The sequence below is a fragment of the Danio aesculapii genome, chromosome 9 (genome assembly GCF_903798145.1).
Source record: "Danio aesculapii chromosome 9, fDanAes4.1, whole genome shotgun sequence".
In the NCBI taxonomy this organism is placed as follows: Eukaryota; Metazoa; Chordata; class Actinopteri; order Cypriniformes; family Danionidae; genus Danio; species Danio aesculapii.
Window position 1 is genome coordinate 46,105,385 of NC_079443.1, and position 24,336 is coordinate 46,129,720.

General features: G+C 34.1%; 2 protein-coding genes across 4 annotated transcripts in view; both read right to left on the reverse strand.

Moving 5' to 3' along the window:
* dnajc10 (DnaJ (Hsp40) homolog, subfamily C, member 10) overlaps window positions 1-14,069 on the reverse strand; it is a 28,073-nt gene extending 14,004 nt beyond the window's left edge. The window contains exons 1-12 of the mRNA XM_056465866.1: window positions 14,016-14,069; window positions 10,994-11,246; window positions 8,031-8,196; window positions 7,853-7,903; window positions 6,052-6,134; window positions 5,816-5,947; window positions 3,705-3,798; window positions 2,185-2,262; window positions 2,068-2,111; window positions 1,830-1,961; window positions 1,644-1,733; window positions 1,269-1,379 (exon numbers count right to left, since the gene is read on the reverse strand). Coding sequence (XP_056321841.1) covers window positions 1,269-1,379; window positions 1,644-1,733; window positions 1,830-1,961; window positions 2,068-2,111; window positions 2,185-2,262; window positions 3,705-3,798; window positions 5,816-5,947; window positions 6,052-6,134; window positions 7,853-7,903; window positions 8,031-8,196; window positions 10,994-11,191 — 1,179 coding nt within the window. The 5' untranslated portion in view covers window positions 11,192-11,246; window positions 14,016-14,069. The remainder of the gene's footprint in view (window positions 1-1,268; window positions 1,380-1,643; window positions 1,734-1,829; window positions 1,962-2,067; window positions 2,112-2,184; window positions 2,263-3,704; window positions 3,799-5,815; window positions 5,948-6,051; window positions 6,135-7,852; window positions 7,904-8,030; window positions 8,197-10,993; window positions 11,247-14,015) is intronic.
* A 404-nt stretch (window positions 14,070-14,473) lies between these two features.
* Window positions 14,474-20,648, reverse strand: zgc:66484 (uncharacterized protein LOC327557 homolog). Of its 3 annotated transcripts, none has more exons than XM_056465867.1 (4): window positions 20,479-20,648; window positions 19,105-20,306; window positions 17,889-18,072; window positions 14,474-15,615 (listed from the first exon to the last, which is right to left on the reverse strand). In XM_056465867.1, exons 1-4 carry the CDS (start codon window positions 20,611-20,613, stop codon window positions 15,496-15,498), a joined length of 1,641 nt encoding a protein of 546 aa, XP_056321842.1. In that variant the 5' UTR covers window positions 20,614-20,648; the 3' UTR covers window positions 14,474-15,495. The 3 variants fall into 3 exon arrangements, with proteins under 3 accessions (XP_056321842.1, XP_056321844.1, XP_056321843.1); XM_056465869.1 differs by having other exon boundaries at window positions 20,447-20,515; XM_056465868.1 differs by lacking the exon at window positions 20,479-20,648 and adding an exon at window positions 20,433-20,474.
* Between the last annotated feature and the right edge of the window lie 3,688 nt (window positions 20,649-24,336).

Below are 24,336 nucleotides of genomic sequence, written 5' to 3' on the forward strand. Positions count from 1 at the left end.
GAATCAAACACAACATCATCATATACCAGAAAGTTATATGACCAACAGACTGTGTAAAACAGCAGTAAAAACAGAAGCGTGTTTTCAGAATGCATGTTAACCTGTTGTAGTAGAGATTCAATTCATATCATGTATTTTGATTTAATGCCATGTCAGCAACAAAGGCTATTTTTATGGCAGAAAAACATTTCATTAATAAATAAACAATTAAAAATAAACCAATAAACCACAATCAAATGAATACATAAATTAGATACGATTTTTAACGTTAATACATGATAAAAATTCTACATTTTTTCCTGGCAACACTGTTAATTTCATTAAAAAAAAACCTTCTGCAGTGGCTAAAAGCAGGACAGTCCAATAACAGAATATATGCAGGAATCAGCGAGTGAAATTCAATACCTTTTAAAACCTTTTTTAAGACTCTTTCCCTACATTTTAAGACCTTATAACCACTTTTCAACAGGAAACACTGGCGAGATTTTAACTTACAGTATATTTGCTAAATATTAAATGTAAAAAAAAAAAATTCCAAAAATAAAACATTCATACACTGAATAAAAATCTATTAAATCTAGCTAATTCAGCAGGTTGGCGCCTATAGGACTGCAGAAATAATGGTGTTGCCTTGGTAATTGCAGAAAATAAAGCAGCATGATGTCAACTCTAGTAGGCTTTCATTGATTTCGCAAAATACACAGCATCCTGATATTCAGATTTAATTAAGGCACACTTTATCATACAACCATACATTGTATAATCAAAAATTATATAAAATTGAATACCTTGCAAAATAGCATTGAAGACTTTTTAATACCTTTTAAGGCACCCTGAATAATGTTTTACAGTAATAGGAATTGTGTGTGCAAAACACACAGAGTGGGGTCTTCACCTTAAGCAAAAAACCATAGGTTAATCTTCTATGTCCAATACGACATCTAGTAAAAATCAGTTGATCAAATCTAGTCTTAAAATGTTTTAAAAATCTCTTTAAAATTTCACTTTGTATTTCATACAATTTAGTAGAGATTCAAAATTGATTATTAAAATAGGATGATGGATAACTTACTCAAATACTAATATACTTAAATACTGATGCTAATAAATAATGAAAAAATTATATACACAATATATACACTATATATATATATATATATATATATATATATATATATATATATATATATATATATATATATATATATTATACTCATATATATATTCATGAATAAAATTAAATGAATACAATTGAAAACATCAGGAACCTGTATATGCGAGTTCTTCAGAAGAGCATTGAGTTTTTTATACTCGTGTGAAGCCAAATCATTGCGTCCAAAAGAAAAACTGACAAGCCATCGGTGATGAGCCAATTTATGCTGAAATGACAAAGTTAAAGAACATTATTAGATAATTAATAAATTAATAAGGTATATTTCATGAAGTTTTCAAAAAGAGCCACACAATTCCACCACACAATGTGATATCTGATCCAGTTAGTGTCAGTTAGTGTGTAAACAGAGATACTGCAGGTAGGGCTGGGTGCGGTACAAGACTACACTCACTTGACTGCAAACACAAACCTATTATGTACAACTTTTCCTTGCTCTCTTGAAATGCATTCCAGTCACTTGCACTCTTACCTCAAAGCTGCTCTTTGTGAGAATCTCCAGGTCAGGAAGATGCTGCAGCACTTGTGCATATATTTCTTTAGTATCCAAACTCTGAATAAACTGCAAGGTTGGTCAAAATTAAAACAAAAGCACTCCATTATATCATATGAAAAAGAAAACGATGCATCTAAACAGGACACACAATATTTTACCCACCAATACACTGCCTTTCTGAGTGAGAGAACTGCCTGGAGGGAAGAGGGCTGTAGTGCTGGTATTGATTTCAAAGCTCTCACACAGATCCACCTGTTTGGTGCAGTCCATCCATCCTACATTAACTAAACCATCCTGTATTGTAGGGATTACAATGTTCATTTGTGCTCACAGGACAATAAGAGCCATTATTAAATGTTTAGACACTGGAATTGAATTTAGAAAAACAGGGAACACTTACCAACATTCCTGCTAGTTTCCGTCTAGTCTGAGATTCCAAACAGTCTGTGAACAAATCTGGTTTTAGTGATTTTTAGGATATATAACAGTGATTTCTAAACTTCAGTAGTAGTCTCACCTCCGGTGTCTGCACAAAAATTTATCAACCAGCCAATTCGTTCAGCAAATGCTCGCTCAATCTCACTAAAAATGTTCCCTGAAAATTAAATGCATAATTAAATACACAGACAATATACAGCATGAGTAAAAGGCAGTACAATATTAAAGCTGATAATAATATATTTAGCATCTGGTGCTGTTCACATAGTGGTAAAAAGACATTTTTATTAAATGGAACGAATGTGCCTGTTTGACAAAAGACAAAACTTGATGGTAATTTACTGTAAATATATATATATATATATATATATATATATATATATATATATATATATATATATATATATATATATAACATTAAGTCAATGAAAGAGAGGTTGTTTGCAAATAAGGCTAAAATTTGCAATCAGATTCTTTGTACAAAACATTTCTGTATTTTTAATACTGGGATGAACACATAACATGCTAAGAAACCACTTGTAAATGTAAAATGTATTAAAAAACAAGAAAAAAATAATTTTCAATAATTTATTTACAAAATCCATTTACAAAATCTACAGTTAGACAAAAATCACAAGTAAAAATTAGTCCATTTAGCATTTTCCACTTTAATAAATACACCACTTTCATTATACACTCATCAGCCAATTTATTAGGTATACCTTACTAGTACCGGGTTGGACCCCCTTTGAATTTGGTCCGAATTTACATAAAACACTTTTTCCATAATTTTTTTAATGCATATTTAACATTGAAAAATTTTTTGGAACTTGCTTTGACTATCAGAGAGTAAAAACAATTTTTTTTTTCATTTTGGACAGTTAAAAATAGTGTTTGGGACATTTCATTTGCTGCAAAACAGTTTCAGGATGACACTGTATGTCTGTAACAAAATGTAAAACATTCAAAGTATTTTAAATAGCCACTTAAGAGCTAAAATGTGCTGTCCATGTATGCAAACACTCAAGCCCTAGGAGGTTAAATTCAACAAGGTACTCCTGAGAGATTTTGGTCCATATTGACATGATAGCATCACACAGTTGCTGCAGATTTGTCAGCTGCACATCCATGATGCGAATCTCCCGTTCCACCACATCCCAAAGGTGCTCTATTGGATTGAGTTTTGGTGATTGTGGAGGCCATTTGAGTAAATTTTCTCTTTTTTGGACATTTTTTCTCTGTAAAAACTAGAGATGGTTGTGCATGAAAACCAGCCCAGCCCGTCTGGCACCAACAACCATGCTACGTTCAAGGTCACTTAAATTACTTTTCTTCCCCATCATGATGCTCGGTTTGCTGCAGATCATCTTGACCATGTCTACATGCCTAAATGCATTGAGTTGCTGCCATGTAATTGGCTGATTAAAAATTTGCGTTAACGAGCAGTTGGACAGGTGTACCAAATAAAGTAGCTGGTGAGTGTAAATAATAGCATCATAACAATCTCAAAGGAACATTTCACTAAAACACTAACATTAACTCATTATTTAATACATTACCTTTGGCTTTACATGAAAATGTAATTATAATATTTACTACCTTGCCATAGTTCCGTCACTTTACTCTTCACAAACTGCATTGCAAATTTGGTGAGGCTTGATTTTGTTCTGTCATTGAAGTATTTCTCAGGATTCTGTTGGCAAGATTACAGTTATCATTTTGGATGACTACAGACATTAAACATATATCATTCTGTACATACACATGAGTTGCATACTGATATAGACAATTAGGGCTGAACAATATGTTGTTTGAGCATCTATACCACAATTGTACCTGCAATAGTCATATCGCAGGAATTGATTTATTTATTAAAGATTAACAGATTTATTATTATTATTTGTACATGGTAGTGTTGTCACGGTACTGGAATTCGATACCAATCAATACTGAAATTTTAAAAACATCCATTTCCCGCTAACATTTGAGCCCGTTTCTAAACAGCACTGATTTGCCGTTGTGTTCACGTGCTCAAAAGAAATTACTGTGATTGACCGTAAAGGTCATCAGGTCATTGAACTCACCATTGTTTACTGAGTGTAACCACAGGTACAGGAAAACTAGAGCATTTTAAAGTCACGTCGATAAGCTAGTTTGTCTATAGCAAATTAAGGCCCTTAAAAAGGTATTAAAAAGTCTTAATTACGTTTTATGAGGTCCAAACTTCTGTTAAAATTTAAAGCATAAATATATTTATTTTTCTCCTAATATTAACAACTGCATGCTCGATCCACGTGATTGGTTCGGCCTGGGGTGTATCCGGCCAAGCTCCTTTATCCAGGTAATGTCACGTAATTTGCGACAAACGCGGGAATGTGATGTAATGTTCTCCACATGGAGCGAAACCATAGAGCAAAACAGACGGCAAAATGGAAAAATGTTAGTTTGCGTACTCCTGGTTGAAGAAAAATGAGTTTAAACAGAGGCTGAAGCCTGTCGCTGAAAACAACCGCGTTATTTATTATTTCAAACTTTGTTTCTTCTGAGCTTATCAGAGTTCTGTTGCGTGGTTGTGCTCCATTGATTTATTTAACTACAACTGTTTATTAAGTTAAAGCTTTGATACTGATTAGAACTTGAAGTGGCGATGAGGTCTTCAAATATTCTGAGAAGGTCTTTAAAAAGTCTTAAAAAGTATTGAAATTATCTTTAAAATTTCTGCATATACCCTGTATAAGCTGACATACGAGCGATCTGCTGATGAATCGCAGCTTTTAAATGCTCCTGTCTTCCTGTGGTTACACTCAGTAAACAGCGGTGAGTTTGGTGAACTGATGACCTTCTCGGCCAATCACAGTCATTTCTTATAAGCACCTGAACAATGGCAAATCAGCACTGTTTAAGAACGTGCTCAACAGCAATCAAATGTTAGCGGGAAATGGTCTTAAATCTCAAAAACAAAATGTTAGGCTTTAAAAAGTCTTAAATTTACTGAAATATTATGTTGTAGGCCATAAGTCTTTTTTAAACAGGTCTTAATTTTCCTTTGTTCATGTATAGCTGCCCAATCTGGCCAACACCCATCCAATCACCAACAATTCATTTCAATAAAACCTTTAATTTTTTATTTAAAATATAATTTTTAACACTATTTATCATAATGGTTTAATTATTTTCCTCATAATAACGTTTGTTTAAAGGTTCCCCGTGTATTTACTGCTGAGGACACTGACCTGGACAGACTGTTACATACATTTAGATTATTATAACTTTTAAAACATTTGTTAATTTTTTTATTTTATTTCAAAGAAGTTGTTGAAAAGCTGTATGTATATAACTTGAGCTTGCTTGTTTTGACACATTATTTAATAGATTTTGCTAAGAAAATAACTAAATTATTTAAATGTTTTATTAGTAAATAATAATACATTTCTTGATAGGACATATAAAAATCTTTTCCAACTGGGACATTCGAAAAACTTTGCATTTAGCCTTGTACTAGTCTAAAATTTCATTCATAATGGTCTTCAAATGTCTTAAAAATCTTGAATTTAACTTGGTGAAACCTGCAGAAACCCTGTAAATAATTGAAATCTTTCCAAATAGAGGTAATTATATTCATTCATACTGCAATAAATATCACATCAAAACAAAATACCGCAATGTCCGATTTTTCCAATATCGTGCAGCCCTTTGGACAATGCTCTTACCATTCCTGCTCTGAACACGTAGAGGCTGGGGTAACTGTTGATGCCTTTGCTGCGACACAACATGCCATTATCACCACAGTTCACAGCACCAATCCGAATCACACCGTCCATTTCCTTAGCAAACTCCCGCCACTGTAGGGTTCATTCACACATCAGACAGATCCACTACAGTGACTATAATAATCAAACGTGTGAGGAGAAAGTGATTGTAAGTGGGAGATAACTGAATTACGCACCGTAGGGGCAAGATCGTGACAGTGTGAGCAGCGTGGGAAATAGAAATTCACGAACCAGACCTCCCCAGAATTTACAGCTGCATCTGTGGAAAAAGACAAAACCGGTGTGTCAACACTCCACCACTGGCAGAAGCTGCTCAGTCCTCTATAAACACAGCTAGATCAGCTTAAAAGATATCATGGGTGTGTTTTTAGAAATCTGATTTGAAAATTAATAGGCTAAATTACAGAAAATTGAGCTTTTGTCTACAAATACTACTCTGTAAAAAAAATCCATTATTTTACTTTATTATTTTTATTTTAAAATATTGGCCGATAAATTACAGAAAATTGCTGTAAAATAACACGTTACAGAAATTTACTGGAAATTTAAATTTAAGAAAATTTTTGTAATTTAATGTGCATAATTTTACAGTAAATTTCTGTGATTAAACGTCCATTATTTTACAGTAAATTTCTGTGATTAAACGTCCATTATTTTACAGTAAATTTCTGTAATTTACCGTACATTATCTTACGGTAAATTTCTGTTATTAAATGTCCATTATTTTACGGTAAATTTCTGTTATTAAATGTCCATTATTTTACGGTAAATTTCTGTAATTTAACGTTCATTATTTTATGGTAATTTTCTGTAATTTAACATACATTATTTTACGGTAAATTTCTGTAATTTAACGTACATTATCTTATGATACATTTCTGTAATTTAACGTACATTATTTTATGATACATTTCTGTAATTTAACGTTCATTATTTTTTGGTAAATTTCTGTAATTTAATGTTCATTATTTTACGGTAAATTTCTGTAATTTAACTTGCATTATTTAACTGTAAATTTCAGTAATTTAAAATTCATTATTTTACAGTAAATTTTTGTAATTTAAATTCCATTATTTTATGTTTTGTCTTCCAGCACCCTAGCACATTTTTCCCCTCAAATTCTCATTGGTTAGTATTAAAAAAAAATAATATTTCTTTTAGTTTGCCTGAAACATTTAAAAAAAAAAAAAGTTCATTATTTTACGGTAAATTTCTTTAATTTAACATTCATTATTTTAAAGTAAATTTCTGTAAATTAAATTCCATTATTTTATGTTTTGTTTTCCGGCACATTTTTTCCCTCAAATTCTCATTGGTTAGTATTAAAATAAAGTAATATTTCTTTTAGTTTGCCTGAAACAGTCAATATTAGTCCCCTTTAAAAATGATATACATACATTGTTTTTTACGAGCTTGCATAATTAACATAATTAACTTTAGATAATACTTTAAATTGCACTCTAAGCTGAATACTAGTATTTTATTTAGCAAAATAACTAGTAAAATATTACGTACTGTCAGCATGGCGAAGACTAAAGAAATTATTTATTAAAAATGATATGCTTTTTAAAAATGTCTCTCCGTTAAACATCACTTGGAAAATATTTGAAAACAGATTACAACTTCACAGGAGGAATCAATAATTTACTGTGTGTATATGTGTGTGAGATTGACAGAAATTATTCATACCCCAGGCATAAAAAATAACATTATATAAATCAAATTTATTGTATCGTTTATTTTTTTGCTGAATTAATACACCAAAAGTATTATATATACATGACTGGGATGCATTTACATGTCAGGATGCATAATTTGTAAAAGTTGAGGGCACTTTATTTTTTATTTTATTTTAATAATCTGAAAATGTTTTGGTGGGATTCAATACAGCATCCTTTTTTTAAGCTTTTTTCTTCTTTTGTTTTCAAATAAATACAGTCCATCACTTATTTCGGGTTAAATTACATCAACACTTACCAAAATCTCCTCTGTCTAATGTAGTAATTTCTGGATCATCATCATAGATTCCTGAAAAAACATGATTTTCCTTCAGTATAGAGACAATTACAGCATACCCTCCAACATGTTCACTGTTGTACTGTAACACTTTAAAATCTTCATCCACACAGAACATCACGCAGAAAAAAATAATTACCAAAATCATATCTGTAATAGTTCCAGCTTTCATATCTTCCTCCCTGCTGTTCATCTTGCAGGCCTTTCTCTCCATACTTATCATATTTCTTCCTCAAGTCCTCATCCTTCAACACCTCGTAGGCCCGATTAATCTTCAAAAACTTGTCGTGGGCCGTTTCATCGTTCTGAAAAGACAATCACAACATTCTCAATGAAACATGCCGCATAGATAAAATATTGAAAATAAGTATTGAACGCATCATGATTTTTCCTAGTAAATATATTTCTAAAGAAGCTGCTGACCCAAAAACCCAAACAATCCAAACATACAGCCAAAACAAAAAACGTGTGCAATAACAGTGGAATGACACAAGGAGAAAATACTGAACTACTGAAATGTATTCAATACTTTGTATAAGAGGTTTTTTGTAGTAATGACAGCTTCAAAACACCTCTTGTATGGAGAATGGAGTTGCATGCATTTTTTTTTTGCTCATACTAAAAATCTAGATGTATCTGTGGGTCTCATCGATGACCTTTAGTTCCTATTTTTTACTGTATTCTAGAAGCTTTATTTTCTTTTTCTGAAACTAATAAACCTTATGCACGGGGCTCAGGCTCTTCCGCTGAACTGTCGTGCCATAAAAAACCATTATAACAATTGCTGCATTTAAGATTTGGTTTATTTAAAATCAATGATCGTCACTGCCTGATTGAGATACAATATAATGTGGGTTTCATTGACATGTCGCCATATCTTTAAAATATGAACATTTATTTTACCACAACATTTCTCTGCGCTCAGCTGCTGCTTCTGACGATGTTTGCATTTAAACGGCCTTTCACTTGTTTTATGCCTGAACAATAAATGTTAAATAAACACTTTAGCTTGAACGCTAAATAGATGGTCACATATCTATTTAACTGACTATATTGTGATTAAATTACATTAACGATGCTGTAAAAGGAATCTTTTAAAATTGAAGATAGTTACATCAACCTTTAACTGGATGTTTATCGATGGCTGAAAAACACTTCTGTAAAGCACATTGAGGGTTTCCTTGGATATATCTGGGATCATGGTCTTGCTCAGGGCTGGACTGGTACCAAAACTAATACAAATTCTTAGCCCTGGCATTTTGGGCCACTACATACAATCAAAACGCTATCTGTAGACGCCCTTGAATATGTTTTCCAACTCCTATTCTATAAAAGCACAAATAGGAAATAATGAGAGTTTGCAAATTAAAAACTTATTTATATTAACTTATAACTAATTAACTAATATAAGTTATTATATTATATTTACTATTATAAAATAAAAAATTTTATCCACACTGGAAGTCCATCTTGTGTGTGCCTGTGTGTTTTGAGGAAGCCTATATTAAATAATGGACATAACAAAAACTGCCTGCTGACGCACACAGTTAATGTTGATTAACAAAATTAAGTTAAATAATAAAAGCAATGTATCAGAGACCATTCAAAAATTAAAACGTTTAACTCAACAGTGAAACATAGCTTAAAGATCTGCTGTTTGCTTTAGACTTAACCTGACAGTGACAAAAAAAAAAGTAGTTTTGACCACCTTATGGTTATAGTGTTGCTTTCTACTCCCGCGTACATAAATGTAACAAGCCAAACTCACGTAGTCTCAGAGCATAGGATGCTATTCATTTATTACAGTGCTAATCACCATTATTTTATGTTTTGTCTCCGTTTTAACAAGGGGTATCTGCATTTATTTCACATCCTAAGTGTTCTGAAAGCAGTTATGCTTACTGCAAGCTCTACACTCACTTCAACCCTCTTCCTTTCTTTTTCTTTCTCACTGGTGCTGCCAGTGATCACTGATGAAAGTCCCGCAGCAGAAAACATCTTAGTTATTTTGCAACATTTTGTCCATATTTTCCCGCAATTTCTCTGTTCCTCCCTTCCGTTTCTTCTCCTTCTCTCTGATTCTCGACTATTTTGACAAATGCACACCGACGTTGCACGCTCACACAGAGCCCAAAATGGGAGTTTGAGATTAAGATGGGTCATCTTAATGTCAATAAAGAAAAGAACCAGTGGGCTGCAGATTTTGTCACATGGGCTAGTCTGTATGAAAAAAAAACATCTTACTTCCAGAGCGGCACAGATCACAGCATCATCAATTGATTAGGCAGAAATATTTGATAGGCTGCTAAGCATTTTATGCGCCAATCAGATCATAAGAAGATGATCAAACCGGCCCAAAAAGTACATCGGCCCAGCAGGAAACTGCCCGGTCTGTCAGATGGCCAGTCCAGAACAGGTCTTGCTGAAATGTCCACCATGGTTTCATCTTCATCATCTGGTTATATAGGTGCTGGGACTGAGGCTTCTAATATTAATTTAAACCGAAGAGAGGCAAGCTTGCTGATTAACTACTGAAAGATTTCAGCTGCTGTCTGGGCTTTCCATGCCTTTGTACACTTTCAATTCTTCATGTGTTCAATATTTTTTCCCTGTGTCATTTCAATCTATTACACATAACTTAAAGAGATAGTTCATCTAACAAAGAACATTGTCATCATTTACTCAATCTTTACTTGTTTCAACCCTTTGAGTTTCTTTTTTTTCTGTTAAACACAAAAGAAGATATTTTGAAGAATGTTATAAACCTGTAACCACTGACTTCCATAGTATTTGTTTTTTCTATTATGGAAGTCAATGGTTACAGGTTTTCAGAATATCATCTTTTTTTTTCAGAATAAAGCAGCACATAAAGGTTTGAAATCACTCGAGGGAGTGTCTGTAGTTATTTGGGCTGAACTATGCCTTCTAAACTCATTCGTTTTTTCTTTGTATGGATGGATTTCTTTGGTTGTTACCGACATCGGGCGAAAATTTCAAGTCAACAGCTCTTATAAAAATATATCATGTGAGAAAAACAGTCACATGTTCAATACTTATTTTACCCACTGTATCTGACCCGCATTCCATAATAAAGCGACTTACAGGGTTTTTGTCTGGATGCATCGTGAGAGCGAGCTTTTTGAACGCCTGTCGAATCTCACGTGTGCTGGCTTCTCTCGAGATACCCAAAAGCTTGTAGTAATCTTCATCGGAGGAAATGGAAACAAAAAGCCATACTGCGATGAAGACAAACAGCAGAGACCTCCTTGAAGGTGTTAAATGATTCAGGATCATCTCCATTGTTGGTGTAGAAGAACTTTAGAGGTTACAGATATGTGATGATCAGCCAAGAGACCTTGATGAAGAGAGTGAAATAAAGAGGAAGAGAAGTGTTCACAAATGCAGTGCTACTGGAAATGAACACGTCAGTGTTTACAGAGGGCGGAGCAACTTTCTCAAGCTGTCTGTCATGATCCATATTTTTTTAAATCAATATTCTTAATTGTGATTCGCAATACTGTAATAACCCAGTTCAGTATTTTAGAAGCGTCCCATGGTGTTATGATGAAAAAGCAATCCTATTTTCCAACACAAGTCTAAATGCAGTAGGACAAATAATATTTAAATGATCTATTTGCTACCCTTTCTGCTTGCACGTTATACACATCAATTCAATTTGGGTGTTTCCTAAATTCATTTTCTGTTTGATTCATCATTTTTTGAAGTGTTAAGATTTTTAGGTAATTTACATATTAAAATTGGAAATCTAAATAATCATTTCTTACATTTATATTGCACTTTCATGGACGCTCAAAGCGCTTTACACATTTTCGTCACTCCTCATCCACCACCAGTGTGCAGACCACACACCAGATGATTGATGGAGAGGAGTGATGAAGCCAATTATGATATGGGGATGGTTAGGAGGCCATGATGGACAGAGGCCAGTGGATAAATTTGGCCAGGATGCCACTCTTTTTCGAAGGACATCCTGAGATTTTTAACGACCACAGAGTCAGGACCTCGGTTTAACATCTCACCTGAAAGACAGCACTCACTGAGCAGTATCTGCTTGTTAAGTGTGACGTCACACGAAGCGGCTTCCTGGTCCAAGCGCTCTATCAGACTGAATGGGGAGACGTTTACAAAGCAATGTAATACTTTCGAAAATCACAATCGCAATATATATCCATATACCTAATATCTGATGGCCAGAAAGTGATACATTTTTTATAAATTGGTAAAATTTTGATGTTTGTGATGCAGCAAGTCCAGAAATTGTTGTTGTGTACACCATGATTTTATATAAAATTCACTTTAAAGTGTGATAGGACTAATAAGTGGTCATAAACAAATCTTTTCTCAATTTTAATGAGTAGCAGCTTGGACCTGGAAACAGTATTCATACGTCATGACTTAACAAGCAGAAAGAGTACCCGTCAATATACTGGGGTGTCAATACACAGACTGCAAGTTGAGCGCCTACTGCTGGCCTCACTAACACCACTTCCGGCATCACAATATATATACAATATATATTATATTTATTATTTTAAAATATAATTAAAAATTGATTTTGCACCAGACTGGGCATATATGTGATGGAGAATGCAAATATAAATTGGGAAATACTTAAAACTATTTAGAAAATAATATCCCTATTCATATGGTTCAATACAGCATAGGAATCAAGAATCAAACCAATAATACAATAATATTTAACATTAACAATAATAATAATTTGTATTATTGAATGTGTCTCAATTTCTTTTCTGATAAAAAAAATCATGACTCTCATACATTTTTTTATTATAATTTACAGAAAGACCCACTAAAACATATTTCAGTTTAATAATAATTCATACTAATTATGAAACATTTTACAACAAATCAAAAGACCATAAAACTAATTAATCGTCATTAAAACTGTGCCACTATCCTTCAAACCACAAGATTTGACCCATTTTCAGTAAAGGCTTTTAATAATAAACGTGTTATAAAATTGTGCACGTCATTTGATTTTTCACAAATATATATATGTTGTGCTCAGTGAATTTAAAATACTATTTCGTCCATACTGACATCTTTCATTTTATTAAGACACTTGCATTTAATTTTTCTCTAAATGAAATATCTTTTGTAAATTTAATTCAGTCCAAACCCTAAAATCTCATTGAGTCAGTTTAACGAAGTTCAACAAATACCACAATGATATATAAATACTGTTGCATTATGGTACAGCTAGGGGCTACATGGTGGCTCAGTGGTTAGCACTACCGCCTCTCACAGCAAGAAGGTCGCTGGTTCAAGTCCTGGCTGAGTCAGTTGGCATTTTTGTGTAGAGTTTGCATGTTCTCCCATGTCAGCGTGGGTTTCCCTCCAGGTGCTCCGGTTTCCCCCAAAGTCCAAAGACATGCGCTATAGGGGAATTGAATAACCTAAATTGGCCATAGTGTATGTGTGTGAATGAGTGTGTAGGTATGTTTCCCAGTACTGGGTTGCAGCTGGAAGGGCATCTGCTGTGTAAAACATATGCTGGATAAGTTGGCGATTCATTCCACTGTGGTGGCACCTGATTAATAAAGGGACTAACTTAAGCTGAAGGAGAATGAATGAATGAATGGTACAGCTACTTGACTATGTAGTATTATAGTACTGTAACTTAAATGATCCTATAAATAGTAAATGTGCTTAACTGACCATCTAGAACGCAATAATATCTACATATATTTAAATAACATCGATTACAAACAATATTTTCTCTGCAGTTTGCCCGGGTTTTGAAATTCACAGTCAGTACTATTAAAGTATAAAGTTTATTAGTTTGTTTAGTTAGTCAGATTAGATCCTGTTAGCTGAAGCAAACTAGTCAGATTCTCGTCTGTTTATCTTTGTACAGCTGCTCAGTTCACATTAAGGCCATAATTGAAAGTTTATAATTGAGATAATGAACACTGATGGAAACACTTAAAGTCAGTAACGTTAACATAAGTTAAACCGTCAGCTAGCTAATTACTGCATTCCGATGCAAACTTTTGATCAAACGACACAACAAGTGATTCCTAAATATAAACGAAAGTGACATCGACTCCTGTGTTATGGATTTGTGTCTCGATTTTCTCACCTTTGTCTCACTTTTTACTGTTGCTCCAATTTCGCACAGATGATCATGTTATTTCCACTCACACCGGTGTCTGCAGCAGAGTGAAGCAAACGACGGAAAGAGGACAATTAACTCACCGGAAGTAAGATATTTTCAAAATAAAAGACATTTTCAAAACAATTAATTTTGTTGCTGTGAACTTTAGCGAATTTCTTATAAAGGAACGTTAGGGCTGCACGATATTGGAAAAAATCTGATATTTTATTATTCTGCAGTAAATATTGCCATATAAATAGAGTTTCATAATACATTTGAATAGCTCTATTTAATATTTTTCCTAGGAGCCTAACAGTATTCAGCTACAGAAATTGATAATCACAATGCATTTCCCAAATCCATACATGCTGGATTTCACAGTTTAAATGACATGGCTAACATTACAATTAATTAAAAAAATTGAACAAATGAGTAGAAAATAATTTGGGGGTAAAAGTGCTTTTATTGTTTTAAATAGACAAACATAGATATTCCCAATAAACGATTCTGTTCAATCAAGGCACTGTATTGCAGATAAATAGCTCATCATATGTTATATGGATCAGCTTCATTTCTAAATTTTCAAAATACATGTACATGTAGGTCAGGATTTAAAAAAAATGCTGTAATATACTAATTTACGTCTATAATTGACTAACATTCTTTTTGGAAAATATGAATATTGTACAATGAAATGAGATTAAGAGCACATGAAAATTCCCAGTTTCTTCGATTTATGTCTTTGAGCAATACATAATTTATTTTTATTCTATAATATACTGATGACATAATTCTGAATGTTGTAATTTTATCATTTGTTATTATTATTTTGCATAAAACAATAAACAAACAAAACACATAATTATGTTCATTTTAAGACAACATATTTTGTTTTAGTTCTAAAAAGTTAAGAAATCGATGTTTGCTGGAATAACCCTGGTTTTCAATCACAATGATTTTTTATTGTGACCAATTGATATTTTCTGAAAAAAAAAATTGTAATTATAAATCATTTTATACATTAAAATCATTATTATTATTATTATTATTAAAATTTGGAAAAAAATTAGATGTTTATAAAATAAAACAAATAATATTACTCATACACACACACACCTAATAAATCCAGAGAAACTAGGAATTTTCAAGTGGTTTTTTAATTTTTTTCTCCATAACTGTATAAATGCTTGGCAAGTGCAAAAGAATATTTCTTCATCAGTACTACACGTACGACACGTCGGTGATGTTTAACAATTAACAGGACGGAGATATGCATGATAACACGAGCAGGTGGATGTCATTTGTAAGCACTCACAGTTAAGCTATAAATGTCTTCTGGGTCATGCAAAGACAAAACGCAGACTCTATATGATGTAAGAGCAAGTCTATAAAGTGTTTTTTACGCTCATAAAATGTTTCTTCATAAAACCAAAGTGTATGTTCCTCTATCTTTGTGACTGTATGTTCAGTCAGAGTAATAGCTGATGAGTCTTTCTGCTTCTCGGAGTCCGGATAAATAGGCTCCATGGGTGGTGGTGTAGAAGTTCACATGCGTCGCTTCACCAGCAAACAAAATCTGAAGATTCTTCAAAAACAGAGAGACAAAAAATTGTTAATAAAGTCCCTGTGAAATCATTAGTATCAATATGTTAGTTTTAAAGGGCACATAGTTTACCTCTTTTTTATGATTTAATATTAATATTATGGTTCTTCTGAGTGTGCCAGTTTAGGTTCAGTTTAAAACACAATTCAGATTTTTTTATTATAATGTGTTAAAAAGTGTCATGTTGGGGGCGTGTCCACAGCTCGCTGATTTAGGGGTGTGTTGCTTCACATGTAAATTAGTGATCACCCGCTCTGCGTTTGCAACAGAGTCTGACAGGCAGACTGCGAGAACGAGCTGGAGTGAGAGGATCAGCAATCAGTCGTACATGTACGACTCGGACACAGACCAAGCAGAGAGTACAAAATCATTTGTGTCCTTGTACAGTTTTACAGCCAACTGTGTGCAAGTTTCAAGTGCCGAGCTTGTACACAGAAACTAATAACCACGGACACCGAATTAACTTTGACTGAGGCACCGGAGCGCTGCTCGAAGCCGCGACATGGCACACCAGACACTCTGTAGCGCGGCAGAAACATGTGTCCTGAATCGTCGCGCCACGCATTTTTGAATTCTAAACATAGGTTTCTGCAGCGGTCCGCGGCGCCCAGCCGTCGACTTGAGTGTACCCTGATAGAAACCGATGTTTAGAATTCTAAAACGCATGCTAGTTAAGATCACAGGGAGCTTCTGGGATCGCGAGAAATTCAAACGGCTGAAGTATAAGGTAGACTCAATGAGAAGTACACATGTTTGCAAACCTACCTAAAGATACAACCAATAATTCCGATTAGAGCGATAATGTGGAGAATATTGCTCTTGTGTTGAGCTCAATGAGCCTTGCATCTAAAAATAGAGCTAGGGTGTTTCTTTAGTGATATCGCTTCGACTCATGCTGAAAATGGCGGACGTGAATCAACAAACTGAGGATATGATGTCAGTTTGCGCCTGTCAATCAATATTGGTGGGCGGGGGGACCGCTCTCCTACGTAAAGTTGCGGTTGGTTTGAAAACAGCTCCAATTGGTCCACTGTTTTTATGTTGTTAAATTGAAAAAAAAGCACTGGGTGTGCTTATATCACCCCAATATGACGGTCTATATGCCATACATGCACATATGTCTGTCCAAACAGCTTGAAAAGTAGATTTTTTTACCATAGGTGCCCTTTAAGTATATCTATAAGCTCATTCATTCATTTTTCTTAGTCTTAATCTCTATTTTAGGGGTCTCCACATCGGAATGAATCATCAACTATTCCAGCATATGTTTTACACAGCGGATGCCCTTCCAGCTGCAACCCAGTACTGGGGAACACCCATATACTTTTGCATTCACACACACACTCATACACTATGGCCAATTTAGTTCATCCAATTTACCTATAGCGCATGTGTTTGGACTGTGGGGGAAATCGGAGCATGCAGAGGAAACCCACACCAACACAGGGAGAACATGCAAACTCCCACACAGAAATGTTACCTGGCCCAGCCGGGACTTGAACCAGCAACCCTCTTGCTGTGAGGCGACAGTGCTAACCGAGCCACCGTGCCACCATATCCATAAGCTACACTGTATTTTATTTTTTACTTTTTAAAACTTAAAATTGTAAGGTAACTTGCTACAGAGCCTTTTTAGTCGACTCAATGCATTTCTAAACATAATAGTTTAATAACTCATTTCTAATAACTGATTTATTTATTCTTTGCCATGATGACAGTAAATAATATTTTACAAGACACTTCTATACAGCTTAAAGTGACATTTAAAGGCTTAACTAGGGTAATTATGTTAACTAGCCAGGTTAGGGTAATTAGGCAAGTTATTGTATATTGATGGTTTGTCCTGTAGACTATCAAAAAAACAATAGCTTAAAGGGGCTAATAATTTTTACTTTAAAATGGTGTTTAAAAAATAAAAAACTGCTTTTATTCTAGCTGAAATAAAACAAAACTTTCTCCAGAAGAAAAAATAATATCGGACATACTGTGAAAATTTACTTGCTCTGTTAAACATATTCTGGGAAATATTTAAAAAAGAAAAAAAGTTTTAAAACACCATTAATGCTAAAAGCATGTAACAAAACTAAAACTAAATAAAATAAATAACACTATGTCCTTTTTAAATACCATTGGCAAATATATAGTCATTAGTTATATTCATTATATTCAGATTTTTGTATATTTTAGACTGTACGGATAAAAATTAAACATGTGTAATATAATTCAAACATTTATACAGGATATTAAAATGTTACCTTCCTTCCCCTGGACCTGTGTTTAGGGGGAAGAGGAGACGCTAAAGCCTTGTGTGCTTCCACTCCATCAACACCATCAGGAATAAATGTATAAGAGCCGCGGACTTGAGGATCAGAACCCCATCTGGAGATCAGCGTCTTTGACACTTCTGGTACTGACCAACCTGTGGAAGACCTGAGCAACCTGTGAAAATACATATAGAGATATTCAGTTTATTAGTAACAACAAATACAACAGACAACAATACACTATGTGCAAAGCGCTTAAATTGTGATAGTTTATAATTAATTGCTATATATGCTAATTAATTACTGATCTATAGGCAGATATCGTTTTTTTTTTTTTTAATTTATAACAACACTAGGGTGACACTGTAGCTCAGTGGTTAGCACTGTCACCTCACAGCAGCTTGGTCTCTTTATTCATCAGGGGTTGCTACAGCGGAATGAACCGCCAACTTATCCAGCATAAATTTTACACAGCGGATGCCCTTCCAGCTGCCACCCAGTACTGGAAATCATCCACTACGGCCAATTTAGTTTATCCAATTCACCTATACCGCATGTATTTGGACTGTGGAGGAAACCCACGTAAACACGGGGAGAACATGCAAACTCCACACAGAAATGCTAACTGACCCAGCCGATGCTCAAACCTGTGACCTCCTTGCTGTGAGGCGATCGTGCTACCCACTGCGCCACTGGGATGCCCCAATGTTATTTACTAAATATTAAATATAAATATTACATCTAAATATAAAATAAAAAATATATTTATGTAACACATACACTCAAATAGCATGTGTGCTAATAAATTATTTAAAAAATAACATTTAATAAAATATAAGTAATATTAGAGAGAATCTAGATTATTATAAATGAATCCATGTAAATATACTGATTATTATTATTTATTATTACTGCTTTATCTATAAATGTTTATTTTTAAATGTAGTTTATTCTGATTTATTAACATTTTTAATTTGTACTTTTATTTAATTATTTAATTTTTTTAACTACTTCTACTATTTACTGTATTTACTATGTTTTTTTTAAATATATGTATGATTTTTTAATGTAAACTTTATAAATGCTTTGGCAACACATTTGCAACATAAGCAATCATGCCAATAAAGCAATTATTGAACTGAATTATTAAATTGAGAGAGAGAGAGAGAGAGAGAGAGAGTAATTTTGTCACCATTATACACTGTACCTCACACAGACTTCCCCGATCTCCCTGTCCTGAAGACCCTCCATATAAAGTGCTTCTCTGCCCGTGATCCAGCCACACAGAGCCGTAGGATGACGAGCCACCGTATCAAAACCAGTGATCTTCTTAAACCACGTCTGTTTCCAGTCTTCTCCTTCAGACAGAGCCTCATACACATCTTTATCCTCGAGTCCCTCTGTCCACACCAGCTGAACCCCAGCGCAATCATCCGGCCAGAAACTTTTCTCGAAAAACAGAAAGATTTTGTTCACAATCCCAAAGCCGAGATCATCAATAGCGGACAGCTTCTTTTCTGGTAAAGTCGGTTCGAACATGGTTTTAGCATGCTCTTTGAGAACACCAAGAGATACAGTGACTATCACATGGTCTGCTTCAAAAGTCTGTCCATTTTCACAGACCACCTGAACAGGATGATCTTGCTCTTTGCTCTGGCCTTCTTTAACCAAATCCCAGTGTATGGTCTTAACTGGTGCATTACACCGGACAGCTCCTGAAGGAACAACTCTAAGAAGAACATCTAAAATTGCTCGATATCCACCAGGTCCCAAAGTGTTGAAAAAGCCTCCCTCTAGCTCGGTGTAATTGCTAAGCTGAGATGCAGAAATCTCGTACAGACTGGAGCAAGCCTCATCCGTGCATTCAACCCTCTTGCACCATTCATAAACTTGTCGGGCATCTTCAGTTTTGGATAATGCTGTTCCTCCAAAGGCATCATCTAAATACGCACCCAGTGTTAGTTTTCTGTACTTGCCGTCCAGCTCATCATCAAAAGCTTTATCCGTGAGCTTGCTGAAGCGTGCACACACTTGATCTACTATTGATTTGGAGACTGGCTTGCCATCCTGGTTGAAAAAGTAATCTCGAGGGGAGACAGAATGAGGAAGGCACATGTTTTTCATTGCTGACGGTCCTTCAGATAGCAGGTTCTCCTCTTTGGCAATCTTGTACAATGGGTTTCCTTTCTGCCCATGGATCCAGTTTGCTCCAACTTCGATAATGTTCTCGGTGAATGGTTTGGTGGTGTGAACTCGACCTCCAACTCTTTCCTTTGCCTCAAGAACCAGGACGTTTTGAAATCCTGCTTCGATTAACTTGGATGCAGCGGCCAAACCTGCAAACCCTGAACCTATCACTAGAACTTTGGCATCTTCTGGTCCTGTATTCATTCTTGCTGCTTTGTTGAGCTGTTTAGAAAGCAGAAAATGTATACATTAACTTTTGCAGACAGCAACTTAACAGACAGAATGCTAAAGAGTGCCCTATGCACTTTAAAGTTGCCTTTATGTAGCAGTACTTAATACCCGTAGCACCTGTAAAACCTGACCTTTGTCATTCATATAGTACAGTATTATTTACATAAAGATCAGGTGGTTTTTCGTTATCCAATGGAAGATGGAGATGTAAATAGTATTGTAGGCACCATGACCTCTTCTCTCGTTTACACTTTGCCTGCGTGACGATAGCAGATTTATTTAATATCCTGTAAAACATGAACGGTCACATTCTTGTTTTTCTGCTGTTTTGACGGCAGTGACAGTGTGAATGCAGCCACATTCACGATAAAGCCAAACTTCAAAATAAATGTCTGTGTATAAAAGAAAGAAGTAAACTTATTTAGATAAGACTTAATTTACTTTAAATAAGACTATAAAATCTTAAATATGCATTATTTAAATGATTATTATTATTAATTTGTTTTTATCTACTAACATATAGCCTAAACATTGATATAGCCTGTTAGCAAAAAATATCAATAAACAAACAGATTAGTCTATTAATAGATTTATATTAGTAAATATTTAAGAATTACTTTATAAATGAATGTCACTTATAGGCTGAGTCTACTAATTATACTAACGCGAAACATAAAACTTTTACACAGGAAAAACTGATGAAATGAAACCAAACTTGTGTCTGATAAGCGGAATTTAAGCTGATAGTCAGAAGATGGCGCTAACAACCCGCTTTTTTCGTGCTTGTTGACTTGTCTCAGACTACATAATTATGAAGTTAGCTGTTTACGAAATTACCTAACACTTCAAAAAATCTTCAAAATAACTAATTTCTAAACAGATAAACTAATATTGACGAGAAATGTTTGAAAGAAAATTACTTTCCCTTAAAGCATATCGACTCTACCTAAAAGTCATCTTGTGTTTGCTGAAGCTACTGCGAAAAACATATCAAGGTTTGTGTTTGCGCTGTTTCTCACGAAAGTTTTATTTCTGAATAATATATTAGAGTACTTCTTCATATGTTTAGCTAGGATGTGTCTGTATTGTGTGTTTTTGTGTAAATTAGCCTACCATTCCTGCTGAAAAGTTCTACCCTAACGTTAATCTCGTTTGCTGATCTTATTCCCACAGGTTAGTCTGGCTAGTTAAAGTTTTCTGCTTAAAGATGTTTTAAAGATGTCCTGTTATATACATTTTACTGTTTTTATGCCAGGCTGTTTAGGAACTGATTAATAGGCCTATGCATCCCAAAAAATGTAATTAGTTTTCATTACTTTAAATGCTCACCAGATTCACACAGTGATTGTTCATAATTTAATTTTGCTTAATAATTTTTTTCCATTCTAAAAAATCTTGTTGTTTTCATTCATTCATTCATTCATTCATTCATTCATTCATTCCTTCATTCATTCATTTTCCTTCAGTTTAGTTCCTTTATTTGTCAGGGGTCGCTACAGCGGAATGAACCGCCAGCTTATCCATCTTCCCTTCCAGCTGCAACCCAGTTGTGGAAAACACCAATACATTCACATTCACACACAAAATGACCAATTTAGTATATTCAACTCACCTATACCGTATGTCTTTGGACCGTGGGGGAAACCGGAGCACCTGGAGGAAACCCACACAAATACAAGGGGAACATACAAACCCCACACAAAAATGCCTGCTGGCCCAGCTGAGACTCGAACCAGCGACCTTTTTGCTGAGGCGACAGTGCTAACCACTGAGTCACCGTGTTGCAGCTTGTTACATTTAATAGAAAGCATAAAAAAAGGAATTTCTAATGTATTTAATTAGATTGCTCAGCTCTTTTGACTTAATCTAAATACTTTGCAGTACTGAGGTAACGTAAAGGGTCCCCTGAAGAAAAAAATCAAGTCCCAAAATTGGGACTTGAGTTTTCCTCTGCATATTGTTTTTAAAAACATTAGTTTTTTTAAAGGCATTGCAGGCACATATAGCCTTTTGCCATGTTTATTATTTTCCAATACATCCTTAATGTTGGAATTAATAAAATTCAAATTACTCACTTTGGCAAAATACTAAGTTAATACTAATTTTGGATCAAATATTTGGATGTTGTATGTGTGTGTGCCTAATAAGCACAAATGCTGAACTTTCATGATGACATAGCACATTTGTTCTGTCTGCACATTTGCATTGTTTTCTCTTTAATTAAATTTTCACTGTATGTGAAACCAGGCGTGTCGGGTGTGAGCGTAATAACAGGGTCATTTGTGTGGGATTTTACAAACCTGGATTAAAGTCAACAATCCCTGCTGAAAGAAAGTTTATACCCACCTAGTCTCGTTGTCTGGCTTTGCTTTTGTCAGGTCCGACAGGCTGCTTAACGATGTCTTGGGGAACAGTCTTGTTTATTATTTATTGAAGTAAAGAATTGCAGAACTGTAGTTCAAAAGTATTCTATTGTCTATACATTGCATGACTAATGCATTATAAATGGCTGACAACCCTGAAGTAAATGACATTTTCTAATGCCACATTTACATTTTCTCATACAGTAAAAAAGGGAACCAAGACAACAGTTCATGTGCAGGACAAAAAATTAACTACAGCACAAAACAGATGTAATATCCACACACTGATATACAGTATGGCTACACAATATATCGTTTTCACAAAACATCGATATCGCAATGTGCACATCTGCAATTGCACATCTGAAATGTTGAGGCGGGATTATAGTTGTTCAGGAACCACAGGTGATCGTGTTTGTGTTTTTGAGGCATGTGATTGTGTAAGCATGTAAAGCATTCATGCACCAGAAATGTAATCTTTAACTTTAAGAAAGATTGTTTATACCTAAGTATATATACCCACAATGAAAACTACACTGCTAGTTTGTGTATATGAATACTGCTAGACTCCCAGAAAAAAAACACTGTTGTTGTTTTCATTTACATCTTTGTTCTACTGCTTTTATCGATATTTGATTGGTTTATTATATTTAATGCAGATGCACTCTACAAAATCATTACAATCAATGTAAAATTTTGTAATTTCTCTTTAAATAGAGCTATTAATTTCATCTGGTGAAATTATATACAATATTGCAACATGTATCACAGAAAAAGAAATATCGCAATGTCAGTTTTTTTCCAGTATCGTGCAGTCCTAATGAACTGTTAAAGTCAGAATAATTATTTAATAAATATTTAATTATTATTTATTAATAATAATAGTTTTTCCTCAATTTCTGATTAATGGAAAGAGTTTTCAACACATTTCTAAACATAATCGTTTTAATAACTCATTTCTAATAACTGATTTATTTTATCTTTGCCATGACAGTAAATCATATTTTACTAGATATTTTTCAAGTAGCTAGTGTTCAGCTTGAAGTGCAATTTAAAGGCTTAATAGGTTAGTTAGGCAATTTAAAGTAATTATGCAAGTTATTGTATAATGTGGTGGTTTGTTCTTTAGATAATCAAAAAATGAGGGGGCTAATAATACTGAGCTTAAAATGGTTTAAGAAATGCTTCTAGCCGAAATAAAACAAATAAGACTTTCTCCAGAAGAAATAATATTGTAGGAAATACTGTGAAAAACGTTTTGCAAATATTTGAAAAAGATTTTTTAAATGATAATAATTTTGACTTCAACTGTGCTCCATAAAATTATTTTATGCAAAATGTCACCCATCAGGTCTTAATCACTGCACACACTGTGCGATTTCAGCCATGATTTGCTTATCTGAGACATATTTGGGAAATCCTAAAAGATTCCTATAATTTTAGGCTAAAATCTGTAGTCTTTGTTGGATTGACATGTTCACCAACAGCTGCATAAAGGCTATTGGATCAAATTTTCCCTTCGATGTGTTTCTGGCACAGACACACAAGAAAACTCACCTGGAGTTTGACATCATCCATCCATGACACTTTAACTATCCCTCATTGTTTACTCACAGCAAGGCTGTGTTTGAAATCGAGTAGGTACTACATTTGAATTT

Excerpts from the sequence above, each read along its gene's own strand:
- zgc:66484 (XM_056465867.1), bottom strand. The coding sequence starts at position 20,613 with ATGTTTTACAGGATATTAAATAAATCTGCTATCGTCACGCAGGCAAAG. Across the intron at positions 20,307-20,478 it reads AAAAACCACCTGATCTTTAT|CTCAACAAAGCAGCAAGAAT; the intron begins GTAAATAATACT and ends CTTTCTAAACAG. Across the intron at positions 18,073-19,104 it reads ATCGGGGAAGTCTGTGTGAG|GTTGCTCAGGTCTTCCACAG; the intron begins GTACAGTGTATA and ends GTATTTTCACAG.